Raw genomic sequence first — 15,290 nt, 5'->3', positions numbered from 1 at the left:
TAATATTTCATGCTCATTTGAAAAAAATTCTAACAATACAGAAATGTAGATCTTAAATAAAAAGCCTCCAAGTAAAGTCACCAGTAATCCACTCTGTCTCCTCACCTCTAAAAAATATCCACTGTTCAGTTAGTATATTTCTCTTGATTTTTTTCTTCTATGTATACATTAAAAAATACGCTTTCATTCTCATATGCTGTCTGCCTCTTTCCTCTGCTCTTCTCTCCTAACCATCTGTCTATATTCTTATATAAATACGTACTCCCCCCCACCTCAGAAACGGGAATATGTCTTCCCTAGTGTTTTTCAGTTTGCTTTTTTTGCTTATCTTGGCCTCTCTCCTCCTACCCCCTTCCTGCCCACCATGTTAATACATGTATTAATAGATCCACCACTGTATTCCTTGTAATGACTATTCAGTACCCTATTTTTCTTTTGGCAAGGGGATGGGCTATAAATTATTTCCCCAACCATCCCCCCCTCCATTTTTCCCCAAACTCTTATTGAAAAATATTTGGACTCTTTCTAGTTTTTTGCTCCTACAGATAGTGAGCAACCAGCATCTTAATTCTGAGCATTTTGAAACTGACAGTTGTACAATTGACTGATATTTTTGTCTCTTAGAACATGGAACCCTGTTGTTCAGAGACATATGCAGAGTTTCAGCACACAACAGACAGCAGTGGGGCTCCTCAGGTGGGCATGTGTGTGGGAGGCCGCTGGCCCCTCAGTTTACTACGGGAGCTGGAAGAGACCTCAGAGCACAGGGTGAACAAAACCTTTTAAAGCCTTGAGAAGAAGGTTCCATGCAAGTGAAGCTGTCTAGAGAGCTATGTATGACTCCATTTGTAGAGCACATAATCAGAGAGGAACCTTCCTGGCACATTGGCTGTGGGTTGCAGTGCAGTCCCTGGGGCCCTGGAAGATGTGTGCCGCTCTCAGCTTAGTGCCTCGCTTTATGTACATGACGTGGGTGGGCGTCCCTGGGGGCAGCAGGAGTGCCACAGTCCACAGTGGCCCTTCCCCAGTCTCATTCCCGCCTGCCCTGCTCTGCTAAAAAAGGAAGGGGCTACTCCTCAGAAACGCCCTTTGACCATCCTGCCTATGTATCCCACTACCCTTTCTGTTTTGTACCTTTCTATGATTGAAAATTTTATAATAAACTTGTATTGACTTTGCTAAAGAAAAATTATTTGGGGAAATTTATAAGTAAAAATTCCAAAATAGTAACCTAGCAGTACATGAAAGAACCTGGTTTCCTTCACTCTCAGCTACCACTCTGTAACACACTTTATAGCTTGGCATTATCTTGCCTCCCTTTCTTTATGCATCTACCTAAATATATATATATATATATATTTCTTGTAAAAATAAGATCATACTGTATGCAGTTGTATAACATTTTGTACTTAATGTATCATAGATAATCTGTATTATACATCAAAACATATCAACGTACCTTATTTTCTTTATTAGCTATATCATTTCTGTGGTGTGGCAGTACAATAATTTCTTTAACTAGTCTCTTATGGTCGGGTTGTTTGCAGTTTTTCTCCAGTCGAGCTGAGTTGATACAAAATACCTTCATCTTAGGAGAACCATTGGCCCAGTTGTTTACAGTAGCTAGGCAGCATGGGTAATCCAGATAATCCCAAGATACCTAGTTTACTTAGTACCTTCAACTGATCCCTTATTTTCATTTTCTCCCAGGGTTTGCTAGTGACATATATCTTGGTGACCATTCTGTAGTTTTAGTGGCTTTGTGTTTTGGGTGTGTTTGATTTCTTCATGTCCTGAGGTTTCTAGAATATCATCCTCCTTTCATGTTTTGCAGACAGTTTGAAACTGCCCAGACTGGGAAACAGGAAAACCTGAAATCTCTGACAGAAAATTATCTAAAGTTCTGTGATAATTGTCTAACAAGCCTCCCTGGCCCTTACTCACCATATATGTGAAATGATGAGGTAGCCTGCCCTGGCTGAATGTCATTATTACTGACTACCTCTGTTTGCTTCTGGCTGAATGTCTCCAGATTAAACCTTTCAGAATGTGCCATTTGCTGTTGGAAAGTCATATTCTGCATTTAGCTGAAGGATTTAGAACAATTTTTCTCAAACCTGTTGAATCATAAAATTCACCGGAGAAGCTTGTTTTAAAAAAAAATGGATCAGTTGATTAAGATGGTAAATTTTATGTTATGTGCCTTTTACCTCTTAAAAAAAATTGGAAGAAAAAAGGAAATGGGCCAGATTCTACTTTGTAGCTATAAAAGAGAATGAAGTTTTACTTTATATGCATGATAGATTAATCTCCAAGACATGTTGAGTGGTGGGGGAGGAGTTGCAAAATGGTGTCTACCATATATTAACTCTGCAGAAAGAGAAGGAAAGAAAGGGAAACTGTATTTGTTTCTGTACGCTTAGAAGCATACCCAAGCAGCAGGTAATCCTCTTTGCCTCTGGGAAGGGAAACTGGATGGCCAGGGCCCGGAGTGAGAAGGAGTGTTACCTTTGGAATTTAAAATCATGTGACTCTGTTGCCTATTCAAAGATAAATATTTTTTTAAAGTTAGATTTCCGAGTCTCTATCATGGATAGTCTGGTTTAATACATTTAAGGTGGGGCCTGGGAACCCATATATATTTTTTAAATAACAGCTTTATTGAGACATGATTCATGTATCATAAAATCCATCCTTTTAAAGAGTACAGTTCAGTGGTTTTTAGTATATTCAGAGGTGTGTGACCATCGTCACTAATTACAGAATATTTCCACCTCCCCTAAAGAAAACCCCGAATCCATTAGGGAGTCACACCCCATTCCCCCTCCCACAAGCTTCCCCCAGCCACCAATCTCTGTTTTGTTTTGATGGATTTGCCCATTCCAGTCATTTCATATAAATGGAACCTTACAGTGCAGATCTTTTATGACTGGCTCCACTCATTTAGCATAATGATTTCAAGGGTCATCCATATTGTCGCGTGTATGTACGCATATATGCCGCATCCATGTAGAGTTGGAGGAACTGCCAAATTAGTTTGCGAAGTGGCTTTACCATGTTCCATTCCCATCAGCAATGTTTGGGGGCCTGGGAATCTGTGTTTTCACAAGGATCTCGATGATTCTCATGCTCAAGCTATTTTGGAAAACACCGTCTCCAGTAGTAGCCCAGTTCCTCTTACTGTGGCTGTTTGTCTTCCACCCAGTGCCCAGAAGCACTGAAGGACGTGTTGATCACTGTGCAGAGAACAGCAGCAGAATGCGTCTCTGCAGAGCAGTCAGCACCCCAAGAAAAAGGGTCTTAAACAGAACAAACTCTGGGGTGAGGTCAGCCAGGCTTGAGTGGGGTTTTTTGTTTTTGTTTTTTTTAAGATGGAATATGGAAAAGAAATCTAGCCGTTCCTTGAAACCTCAGAAGATTCAGATGGAGGAATGCATAGCATGGGGAAGCCAGTGCATAGATTGATACATGCTTTTTCCTTCCCCCAGTGGAACAAGGATAATAGTTTTTATGAATTGGAATCTGATTTCTCCTTTTTCTAGAAGTCTTTTTTAGAAAAAACAATGTAACCCATTTTATCTGTAATTGTCTTCTGTGGCTTTTAATAGCCACAAATAAAGTGTTATGTGCTGTAGGGTATATAGAAATAGAAATACAATATTGTACACATGAAACATATAATGTTATAAACCAACTTCAGTTTTTTAAAAATGTTATATGATATTGGCATGATTATTCTGAACTCTAAACTATGAGGAAAAACTGTTTTCATACACAGTAGGATTTGAGTTCTAATTACTAAGACAAAATTGAAAGGTCTCCCAGACAAGATTTTGTATATGGGGCAAGTCTTCCGAGGATAGAAATAAAAATCTGCTTTGGAGCATTTCCTGCCTCAACCCTTAAATAACTGTTTCTTTTCGCTCCCTCCTTTGGAATGGGAACTGAGCAGGGTGGCTGGGAGGAGTAGGGCACCCGGCACAAAGTGGGTCCCTCTTTAATGAGCCATAATAATAGGCACCTTTCTCAGGGCCACTTGGTAACAAACACATAAATAGAATGCATAAATGGTCTTGCAGGTTGTTCTGAGCAGAATTTTAATTTCCGCCGAGAAAGGCTCTTCACTTTGTTTGATAATGGACTTAATGTCTTCACCGGAAAGCAGTGCCTATAGAGCCAGGAGGAAGACACCAGACCCGGTGGAGTCCAGGCCTGCCTGTGCTCTAGGGGGTGAGGTCAAGGGTAGGCTCAGCTCAGTTTCTTATTTTTGTATTGTGGTTAAGTTTACACAACATAAAATTTACCATTGTAACCATTTTTGAGTGTACACTTCAGTGGCTTTAAGTACATTCACAGTGCTGTGCAACCGTCACCACCATCCATTTCCAGAACTTTTTCATCATCCCAAAGAGAATGAAACTCTGTACCCATTAAATAATACCTCTGTTCCCGCCTTCTCATTCTACTTTATCTCTCTGAATTTGACCACTCTGACTACCTCATACCAGTGGAGTTAGACAGTGTTTGTCCTTTTGTCTGACCTATTTCATTTAGCATAACGTTTTCAAGGTTCGTTCATATTTATAGCCCATGTCAGCATTTCCTTCCTTTTTAAGGCTGAGTAATACTCCTTTGTATGTATGTACCATGTTTTGCCTATCTGTTCTTTGATGGACACTTGGGTTGTTTCCACCTTTTGGCTCTTGTGAATAATGCTGCTGTGAGCATTCATGTACAAGTATCTGTTTGAGTCCCTGCTTTCATTTCTTTGTGGTATACACCTAGAAGTGGAATTGCTGGCAGATGGTAATTCTATGTTTAACTTGAGGAACCACCAAGCTATTTTCCACAGCAGCTGCACCAGTTTAGATTCCCACCAGCAGTACACAGAGATTCCAGTTTCTTTACATCTTTGCCAATACTTGTTACTTACTTTTTTTTCCATAGTGGCCATTCTCATGGGTGTGAGATGATATCTCATGGTGGTTTTTCTTTTTTAATAAATTTATTTATTTATTTTTGGCTGCGTTGGGTCTTCATTGCTGCGTGCGGGCTTTCTCTAGTTGTGGCGAGCGGGGGCTACTCTTTGTTGCGGTGCGCGGGCTTCTCATTGCGGTGGCTTCTCTTGTTGCAGAGCACGGGCTCTAGGTGTGTGGGCTTCAGTACTTGTGGCATGAGAGCTCAGTAGTTGTGGCGCATGGGTTTAGTTGCTCCGCGGCCTGTGGGATCTTCCCAGACCAGGGCTGGAACCCGTGTCCCCTGCATTGGCAGGCGGATTCTTAACCACTGCGCCACCAGGGACGTCCCTCTCATGGTGGTTTTGATTTGCATTTTTCTCATGATGAATGATGTTGAGCATCTTTCCATGTGCTTGATGTCCATTTGTGTATTTTCTTTGGAGAAATGTCTATTCAGGGTAACCTTTAGTCAGGTTACTTGTTTTTTTCATTGTTGTAAAATGTGTGTATTCTGGATATAAACCCCTTATCATATCTGTCATTTGTAGACTTGTGTTTCTTTTAAAAAACACACATCTGACTGTGTTGCTCAGTGCTGGTGATGGCCTTTAAACTCTGCTCAGCTCAGTCTTTTACCATCCCTGGGCTACTCTCACCTAGCCACTGAGCTTTTGAGCTTTGTTCATCATCTGGGCATGGAAATAATTGTACCTTCCCCATACGACTGCTTGAGGACTGAGAATGTTAATTACCTTAAGATAGGACCTAGGAGTTCCTCTGGTCTCCATGAATAGTGCCATTTACTACTGTCTGTAGGCCAAGACAGGAGACCTTGCAGCTTCTGACTCTTTCTGGGAGGTTTATCTACCAGAGCCCCTATATCAAGACAAGATCAGCTGCTTTGTGTTCCCCTTAGAGCAGAGCATACGACAGGCTCCCAGCAGATAGGTATTAATTAGTGTGATCACGTTGGGCTCATCACCACACTTATGTTGTCAACTCTTGCCCCCTCTGTTTTCCCATGCATGCCCACAATGCCCGGGAGAGTGCCAGTTCACAGCTGGCGCTTAATAACTTTGCTTAGGTGAATGTGGTACGGGTGTGAGTTCGGGGTCCTGGGAGGGAAGCTCCTGGAGCAGAGGTAACTTTACGTAGTAAACCCTGGTATCAGTGTCTTTCCGTACTGCGGTTTTTTCTTTTGAAGAAGGAAGAGAAGGCACTACCCCACTCCCCGGCTTCAGTGGCAGACTCTTCTCGTTAAGGGCCAGCCTCTGTTTCCGGCTGTGGGCGTTTGTTGTTGCATCTGCTCCTCTGCTGTGCTGGAGGGGCTTCTGGTTTTAACTCAGGGTGCTGCAGACCAGAGCACTGTTCTGTGTGCATCACTGCAAGCCGTTGCGGAGTGGAAGTATATTTGAACCATGTAAATGTTTGACCTTGTCGGGTAGTTTAAAATGTCAGGCCAGTGTTCTGTCTGTTTTGACCCTGAGGTTCTTTCTCATGGTTCGTACTTTGGCAGTTCTAGAAAGATCTCTCCTTCTCCCTCTGCATCTACGCCCCCACCCACTCACCAGCTCCTCCCCCCACCGGCTGTGTCCTCCTGTTGCTCCCTCTCTCTCACCCCCCCCTCCACCCCTCCTCTCTCCCTCCTCCCCTTCGTTCCTCCCTCTCACCCTTGGAGGTCTTCTTGTTTTATAGTCTGTTTCATAGTTCTTAAAGTGTCTTCATCTTCCAAATGATTCTCCGGAACTGTCACCTAATCAGAAGTCTTTAAAGCCGTGTGTGTGTGTGTGTGTGTGTGCGCGCGCGCGCGCGCACGCGTGTGTGTGTGTGTGGGGGTGGGTGCACACACATTCCTTCAGGCATTTCCATTGTTATTTCTTTAACAAATACAGTGTGCATTAGAGTAGATTCAGACAAACCAGAGCTTGAGCCTGGGCCCCACCACCACGGCTGGACCCTCCCGCATACACAGGCCCTGTGGTAGGACCGGGCACTTCTCGTTCTACACCTCATTTCCCACCTGTGAAGTGGGCTGCGGACAGCACTTTCCTCCTGTGGTGAACCGGATGGTTCACTGAACCAGTTCAGGTGAAGCCTTCAGTACAGGCAACTGCGACTTCTATGCCCTCTGTAACAATTTGCCACGTGCTTTTTTCACGTATTATCTGAAGTCAGTTTGAGGTTCTCTGAGCCAAATCGCTCAAAGGAGGAAGGGGGGGAAGAGGAGAGCTGGGAGGCAGCAGCACCCTCTCAAGCGAACGTTCCAACGAGTCGATCATGGTGCAGAAACCCTCTTCCAGGACCCGCCAGCTGTCTTGAGCCCTCGGTGTGGCCTGACTTCCAGGCCGTGTGAAGAAGAAAGCAGACCCTGAAGTTTTCAACATTCTCATACACGGACTTTTCTTCTGTCTTGCAGCTGATGCCTTTTTCAAAGCCGCTATAAGCCTTGTTCCAGAAGTTCCAAAGATGATTAATATTGATGGAAAGATGCGGCCCTCAGAATCATTCCTTCTGGAATTCCTCTGCAATTTCTTTTCTACTTTATTAATAGTTCCGGTACGTTTCCCCAGAAGACCTGTAGGTGATGTCTTTCTTTGACCTGTTTTACATACATTCTTAGTCCTAAAAAGTGCAGGGATGTTCTATCTATACCTGTATTGGTTTTCTAGTCAGATGTTTGAATTTTTCAATGTGTTTTCTATTCATTCTGTGTCCAGGGTATATACAGTCTAGGCTCTCCATATGGCCGAGGGGGTATCACTTAGTGGTGAGGGCTCAGGCCTCCGGACCAAGACACCTAGGGTAGAATCCCAGCTCCCCTTCCTTCCAGCTCTGTAGTTTCAGGTGATTGTGCAAGATTACCAGGATGCAGTTTACTCATTTACAAAATGGAAATAATAAGAGTATCTACATCTCTAGGTTGTTGTGATGATTAGGTGAGCAAATGTACGTATATGGTTAGAGCAGTGCCTTAGCGCATAGTAAACACTTAAAAAGGTAATGGTGTTGTTATTTTGATGGCAAGTACCAGAAACCCCAACAAGATAGTAAAAGTCGAAGGGGATATCGTTGGAAGATGCTGGGGTTTCTCGTGGAATATAGGAGATGAGGAGTCAGGTTTGGGCTGAAAGGAATCAAGGCCACTCCCAGGATCCAGCATTAGGACCTTCACCCTAGTTGGGGTTCTTAACCTGGGGTCCACCTACCCCAGGGTTTCTGGCAGGGCAACCATGAATTTAGATGAGAAAAAAAAGTTTTTTGTGGGTTTTTTTTTTTTTTTTACAAACCTCAGTGAAATGTAGCCTTTTGCTTCATTATGAATCACAGGCAATGAGCCACACAGTACCAGTTGCAGTAGCTGGGACTTTGTCACGAAAATAATCAACAGTATGTTTATATCACATTTCAGGTGTGACAGTTATTTCAGAAGATCATCTACATGTTTCCTTCCTTTAAAAGTGCAGCAGTTATTAGGCCCATCATTCAGCAAGAAGTAATACATTACAATATAACAAATACATTGAAAAAAATATTTTGACAACTATATTTTAGCATAATTGATTGCCTTTGTAGTCTTACATATTTTATTTTCTGCATTAAAAATAGTACTCTGAGTTGTGCATAGGCGTCACCAGTTTGTAACAAGGTCCAGGCACAAAACGAGTCGGCTCCTGATGAAGCCAGATGTACACAGGAATCGGGGATGCTTTTTAAAATAGAGTCTTGCTTTGTCCCATTCCTGCCTCCCCACTGAGAGTCTCACTCAGTAGGTGGGATTGGCCTCTGAACCAGCATTTTTGAAAGCTCTCTCATCAAGTCAGGTGTAGGTGGTCCTAGGACCACACTTTAAGAAATGTCCCTCTGGACTCAGGCCATGAAAGCAGCTCAGCTCCCGTGGGTACGGGGTTCCTTTTTGGGGTGATGAAAATGTTCTAAAATTGACTGTGGTGATGACTGCACAACTCTGTGAATATACAACCAACCTATGAATTGTGCATTTTAAGTGGGTGAATTGTTGGGTGTATGAATTATATCTTAGTGAAGCTGAGAGAACAAAAAGTGAGTTGCTCCAAAATTTCCAAGTTCAGATCCCAAGTTCTTTGAAGAGGGGCTGGGATATTCAGGAGGCGGGCTTGATGCTTGATTTCAGTGTTTTCAGATACCCTTCTTAGTACTTTATAATCAATTTCTCTCTTTTTTGGATATTCTAGTTATTTGTCAGGTGACAAAATCAGGGTTTCTAATGAGAAAGTTGATCAATGTCATTGTTCATTGATTAATTGGAATGCATTTTCCTTCTGCATACGGGGTTTTCTCTGTTAAAAATCACTGGAGCCTTGAAGGAAAGCTTGTGTTCGGTCCTGACCCAATGACTCAATAGCCTTGTGGCCTTGAGAAAGTTTTGTAACTTTCAGAGCCTCAGTTGTCACCTTTCTAAAATGTCATCCAAATGCACACCTAGCAGGGCTGCTGTGAGGATTGACTGAAATGATAGCTATGGGGTCACAAACTGATGACCAGTGGGTGGAATCCAGCCCAGAGACATACTTGTTGGCCACATCATGCTGGAAAACATTTGGAACTAATTACCCACATTTAAAAATTGGTAGGGACTTCCCTGGTGGCGCAGTGGTTGAGAGTCTGCCTGCTGATGGGGGACACGGGTCAGGTGACAAAATCAGGGTTTCTAATGAGAAAGTTGATCAATGTCATTGTTCATTGATTAATTGGAATGCATTTTCCTTCTGCATACGGGGTTTTCTCTGTTAAAAATCACTGGAGCCTTGAAGGAAAGCTTGTGTTCGGTCCTGACCCAATGACTCAATAGCCTTGTGGCCTTGAGAAAGTTTTGTAACTTTCAGAGCCTCAGTTGTCACCTTTCTAAAATGTCATCCAAATGCACACCTAGCAGGGCTGCTGTGAGGATTGACTGAAATGATAGCTATGGGGTCACAAACTGATGACCAGTGGGTGGAATCCAGCCCAGAGACATACTTGTTGGCCACATCATGCTGGAAAACATTTGGAACTAATTACCCACATTTAAAAATTGGTAGGGACTTCCCTGGTGGCGCAGTGGTTGAGAGTCTGCCTGCTGATGCAGGGGACACGGGTTCGTGCCCCGGTCCGGGAAGATCCCACATGCCACGGAGTGGCTGGGCCCGTGAGCCGTGGCCGCTGAGCCTGCGCGTCCGGAGCCTCTGCTCCGCAACAGGAGAGGCCACAACAGTGAGAGGCCCGCGTACTGAAAAAAATAAAAAAATAAAAATAAAAATTGGTAGATCACAGGAAACAGATATTTAGTTCCTTGTGAAAAATCAGGTCCAGCCATGTGAGGCCCGCATTTCCACGCCTGGCCAGTTGACCTCAGCTGGAGAGCAGCTGCCCTTCCTGGGGGGCATGTGCACTCTCTCCAAGTCCCCGGGTGCCTCTGGGTCCATTAAATCCTTTTCTGTTGCCTACCGTTCCCCTAGGCATTCAGGGGAACCCCCCTGCCAGACTTTATTTGTTCCTGGTATCAGTGCTCAGGCTTTTGCCAGGATTTACTAAAGATGATGAGATGAAGAATAGCCACAGTTCTTGACTTCTTACTAGGTGCCCTGTGCAGTGCTAACTCCCTTCGTCAACATTCAGTCTCTAGGAAAATGCCCCCAAGCCTTGCAAAGTAGGAGTCATTGTACCTTTTCCACTTAAGGAGACCTGGAGCCCAAGAGGCTTGCCTGGGGTCATGCGGCTGTTGAACAGCAGAGCTGGGAGGTCTGTGCTGCCCCAGAGCCTGTCCTGCATGATCTGCCTGAAACGTTTGCAGGGGGCTTTATTTGCTCAAGGTTGTTGAGACTTAACAACCCTATGTCCCTCCTGTGGGATGCAGCATAGTAACTACTGGCCGGCTCTCCGGGTGCAGTGAGATGTTGAGCCTGAAGGGCCAAGGCCGGGCGCTAACCAAGCTCAGAAGCCAGAGTATGGGCCACACGCGAGCCCCGCCTGCTGTGAGTAGGTTTAGCAGGAGATGACTCCCATATCCCACCTTTACCTGGTTCATATTTTTACCTTTCATGTCACAGCTTTTTTTAATTCTATTTTTTAAATTTAATTTTATTGTTGTAAGGACATTTAACATATCTGTCCTCTTAACACATTTTTAAGTGGACAGTACAGCTTTGTTGACTCAAGGCACAGTATTGTACAGCAGATCCCTACAGCTTATTCACCTTGCTTAATTGAAACTTGAAGCTCATTGATTAGTGACTCCCCATTTCCTCCTCCTCCCAGCCCTTGAATTCCACGCTTTGCTTCTATGAACATGACTATTCTTGATGCCCTATATAAGTGAAATCATACAGTATTTGTCTTTCTGTGACTGGCTTATTTCACTCAGCATAATATCTTCAAGGTTCATCCAAGGTTATGATAGCATTTCCTTTTTTTTTGTTTAAGGCTGAATAGTATTCCATTACATATGTATACCACATTTTATTTATCCATTTATCTGTCAATGAACATTTAGGTTGTTTCCACATCTTGGCTGTTGTGATAATGCTACAGTGAACATGAGAGCACTAGTATCTCTTTGAGATCCTGATTTCAATTATTTTGGATAAATACCCAGAGGAGGGATTGCTGGATCATATAGTAGTTCCACTTTTAATTCTTTGAGGTACCTGCCTACAGTTTTCTATAGTGGCTGCACCATTTTGCATTCCCACCCTCAGAGCACAAGACTTTTAAAGAATGGGTTTGGAAAGCTTTGATTCATTTTATTTGTTTAGAAAAAAATTGAAGCCATTTTAGACCAAATGAAATACCTGGCCCACTCTATTCATACTTATAAATGCAGAAGTAAACATTCCCCCAGGACAGCCCTCTCTCCTCAGCAAGCAGCACCACCTTTGGAGCATTTTGAAGCATTTTTCTTTGGCATTAGTAGCAGTCAGCCTCTTGGTAGACTGCAGAACAGTCTTCTCCATGTTATTGAACTAATGCATTTCTTTTGACGACATTTGGTAGGATAAGCAAAGTAGAGTTAATTGAACAAGTTCAGTGTTACCGCTTCAGACGCCTAATTTTGATTCACTTGAAATTTGTAGGCAATGGAAATGTTTCCCATCAGTTTTCTGGCACTAATCACCAGGACACAGCAGGGAAATGTCTTTTCTCCGTCTTATCTTTGAGAAAAAGTCCAGCCGTCAGCATAACATGGTATCCGGGTGCTAAGATTCATTCATTCCGTCCACCCCGCAAATATTGGTTGATCTGGGAATGGAAGAGTGAACATGAGAAATGTGTGCTCCCACTCAAGGAGACAGATGCTAATAAGCAAATAAATACTTAACTACAGTTGTATAAGGTGTCATAAAGAACTACAGGGACCTCTGAGAGCCTCAGATTTGAAGGGAAGTGGGTCAGGGAAGTTCCCTGAGAATGTGTTACCTGAGCCGAGATCCAGAGAAAGACTAGTAGGTCCCTAAGTGCGGGGGGCGGGGAGGGGAGGGTGTTCCGGGCAGAGGGAGCAGTGTGGGTAAGGCCTTGAGGTGGGAAGGGTCACCCAGCAGCACTGGAGGGACTGGAAGAGAGCCGCAGTGATGAGCGAGGTGATGAGAGACTAGAGGGACACCAGGGTCCCGAGCTGGCAAGATGGGCAGGGGCTGGCTGCAGCAAGGCCAGGGAGCTCTGCAGACTCACCGAGGGCCTCGCCTCTCCATGAGGATCTGTCTCCTGCCCTCCACCCGCTACATGCCCTCCCAGTGCCCCTCTTTCCTTTCTTGCCCTTCCTCCCAGTCCCCCTGTGTTCTGGCTCCTTTTCTAAAGGACTTGAATATTTATTTAACACACTTACATACCTTTTACAGTGAGCCAGCCAGCAGTTCACAAATACTCACTGCAAACAAACCTGTTATTATCCTCATCTCACAGAAGCAGACCCTGGCACAGAGAGGTGAAGTGACTCACCCAGGGTCACCAGCTAGTAAGTGGCCAAGACAATTCAAAGCCAGGATGTGTGTACTCGGCGCTGTCTTCGCTGCCTCTCAGGTCTCCTGGGAAGTTAGTCGTTTTCAGCATATTCCTTCCCTCAATCAGTGACATTTAATAGAAGGATTCCCACAGACCAAGGAGCCAGAGGGATATTCTGAGTGGTTGAAGGCAGGTCCCCTTTCCATGCAGCAGAGAGAGAGAGAGAGAGAGAGGTTTGAGTCCCTCCCAGGAGCCCCTTGGGAGCCGCCTCCTGAGCATTTGTTTGCTGCCGGGCAGCCTTGGCAGAGACCCCAGGGGAAACCTTTTCCCCCTCGGATTGCCAACTGAATGGGGATCTCGTTTTCTTCTTTAAAAAAAAAAAAAAAAAAATCTGTGTTTGCCTTTCTTTAGTTGCTGGCACTGGTACAATTCCTTTTGAAAATGTTACAGCCACTGAAGCATGGCTATCATGTGGAAAACGTTTTCCTTGTAGAGAAGGTTGGAAATAATCTCTTCGTCTCAACCTTCACGTCTCTGTTGCCGCTTCTTCCACCTTTTTGAAGGTGTGTTGAATGCTCTCTCACAATAGTTACGGCAATTTGTATTGAAATTAAGTTACTGGAACATTCAGATTGTCGTCTCTTTCCAGGGCAGATCCTGAAATAGAATATATTTTGAACATCCACATAGCAGAACGAAATAGCCTAGTTAGAAACAGCTGTTAGCAAAGCAAGGCAGTAGTAAGCTGCCATCTGAGACTGACTCTGGCAATGGAAGGCAGGCCATGGCACAGGCAATTTTGCCGCATATAGTTTGAGGTACTCAGATTTTGGAGTATCATGTGTCTTCTTTTGTGCCGATACCGTAACAGCAGTTCCTGTAGATGTTAGTAGCTGTACAAGTCATCTCCCTCTCCTCCGCCCTCATTCTTGCCCACTGGAAGTATTACTGCTGTGTATCCACACATTGGATTACGTAGCTGCTAACTCCCGCCCACCTCAGTTATCACACTTCTACTCCATGCCTGAATTCAAGATAGCCGACTACGTGTATGCCTTCCCCCAACTAGCCAGCTCCATAAAGTCTAGTTCGTCCCTAATTCATCTGTAGAGAGGCAGTATAAATAGAGTATTAGCAGTTAGGAATGTCCACCCTGGAGCCAGACTCCCGGGGCTCAAATCCTGGTTCCCCCATGCACCAGCAGTGCAGCTCATTTCCCATCTGTGAAATGGTGGGGAGAGGAGGTCATAAAAGCATCTTCCCGGAACGTAGAAAGGCTATGGTAGCTACAATAGCTACCATAAAAGTTAGCTGTTGTTTTTGTAGCCACCTCAGTGCCTGGCACATAGAAGGTGCTTGAAAAATGTTATCCATTCAACATTATTTACCTACCAAGTGCCTGCTCTGTGCCCAGCACTGTCCCAGGAAGCAGAGACAGGGATGGGGCACCATTTGCAATCCTGGGCAGTCCTGGCAGTGTATTACTGGCAAACACAGCAGATAAAGTACCTGCCGTCCTGGAGGTTATAGGCCAGGATGAAAAAAAAGATGAACCAACAGGTATGTTTGGGTAGTTAGGAATAAATAAGATCACTTCAGATGCTGAGCACTGCTCTGAAAACATGAGATGGATGACTTGATGTGAAGAGAGAAGAGAGAGACGGGTAGGGGCCCTGGATTGCCGACCAGGGCAGGAGCTAACGTGTAAGAAGAGATCTGGAGGCTGTCAAGGAGCCAGTGCGGCCAAGTCTTGCAGGTGAATATTCCAGTCAGGGGAACAGCAGGGCTGGGAGGCCAGGCCCCCTTGGCATATGAGCTGCCCTCCGGAGCATCCTGTACCCTTCAGTCTGGTCTGTGTGGGAGACTGGCCTCTGAGGAGCGCATCACTGGGGCGAGTAGTGACGTGGGCTGCAGGGCAAGAGGAGAGCGAGGCTGGGGTATTTATCCCCCAACTCTCACTGGGCCGTGTTTGGCGATGGCTTTGTTCTTCCGTCCAGGGCTGCAGCTGCTGCTGGGTGGCCTCCTCCAACCACGAAAACTCACTCCCCACCGCGTGCTTTCAGCCCAAGGATGGTAACAGTTTCCCTCTGTTGCCAGGCCCTGGGTGCCTCATCTTTCTCGCTAGTTCTCTTCATTCTGATAATCTTTCATTAAACCATCCTCGTTTAACCCTTGTGAGCGTGTCTTCTGTGTCCTGCCAGGACCCTGAGCGGTCCAGCTGGTCCCAGGAGCCATAAAGGTGGCGCTGGACTGAGTGAGGGGCAAGATGGACCAGCCGGGTCAGCAGGGCGATGGCAGCAGGAGCTGGGGCGTGGGGGGTCTTTGGAGAGCATTCAGCAGGGGAGCCACTGCATTGCATATTCCTTTTTTTTTTTTTTT

At 44.8% G+C, this 15,290-nt stretch overlaps 1 protein-coding gene across 1 annotated transcript in view; it reads left to right on the top strand.

Annotated features, from left to right (window-relative positions):
• Window positions 1-15,290, top strand: part of VPS35L (VPS35 endosomal protein sorting factor like) — a 132,667-nt gene that overhangs the window by 99,878 nt on the left and 17,499 nt on the right. The window contains 1 exon segment of the mRNA XM_007466923.1: window positions 7,375-7,514. Within this exon segment, the coding sequence (XP_007466985.1) occupies window positions 7,375-7,514 (140 nt within the window).

This window comes from Lipotes vexillifer, unplaced genomic scaffold (genome assembly GCF_000442215.2).
Source record: "Lipotes vexillifer unplaced genomic scaffold, Lipotes_vexillifer_v1.1 scaffold232, whole genome shotgun sequence".
Taxonomy (NCBI): Eukaryota; Metazoa; Chordata; class Mammalia; order Artiodactyla; family Lipotidae; genus Lipotes; species Lipotes vexillifer.
Note: the sequence above shows the minus strand (reverse complement) of the source record. Positions and strands in the feature narration are given on the sequence as shown.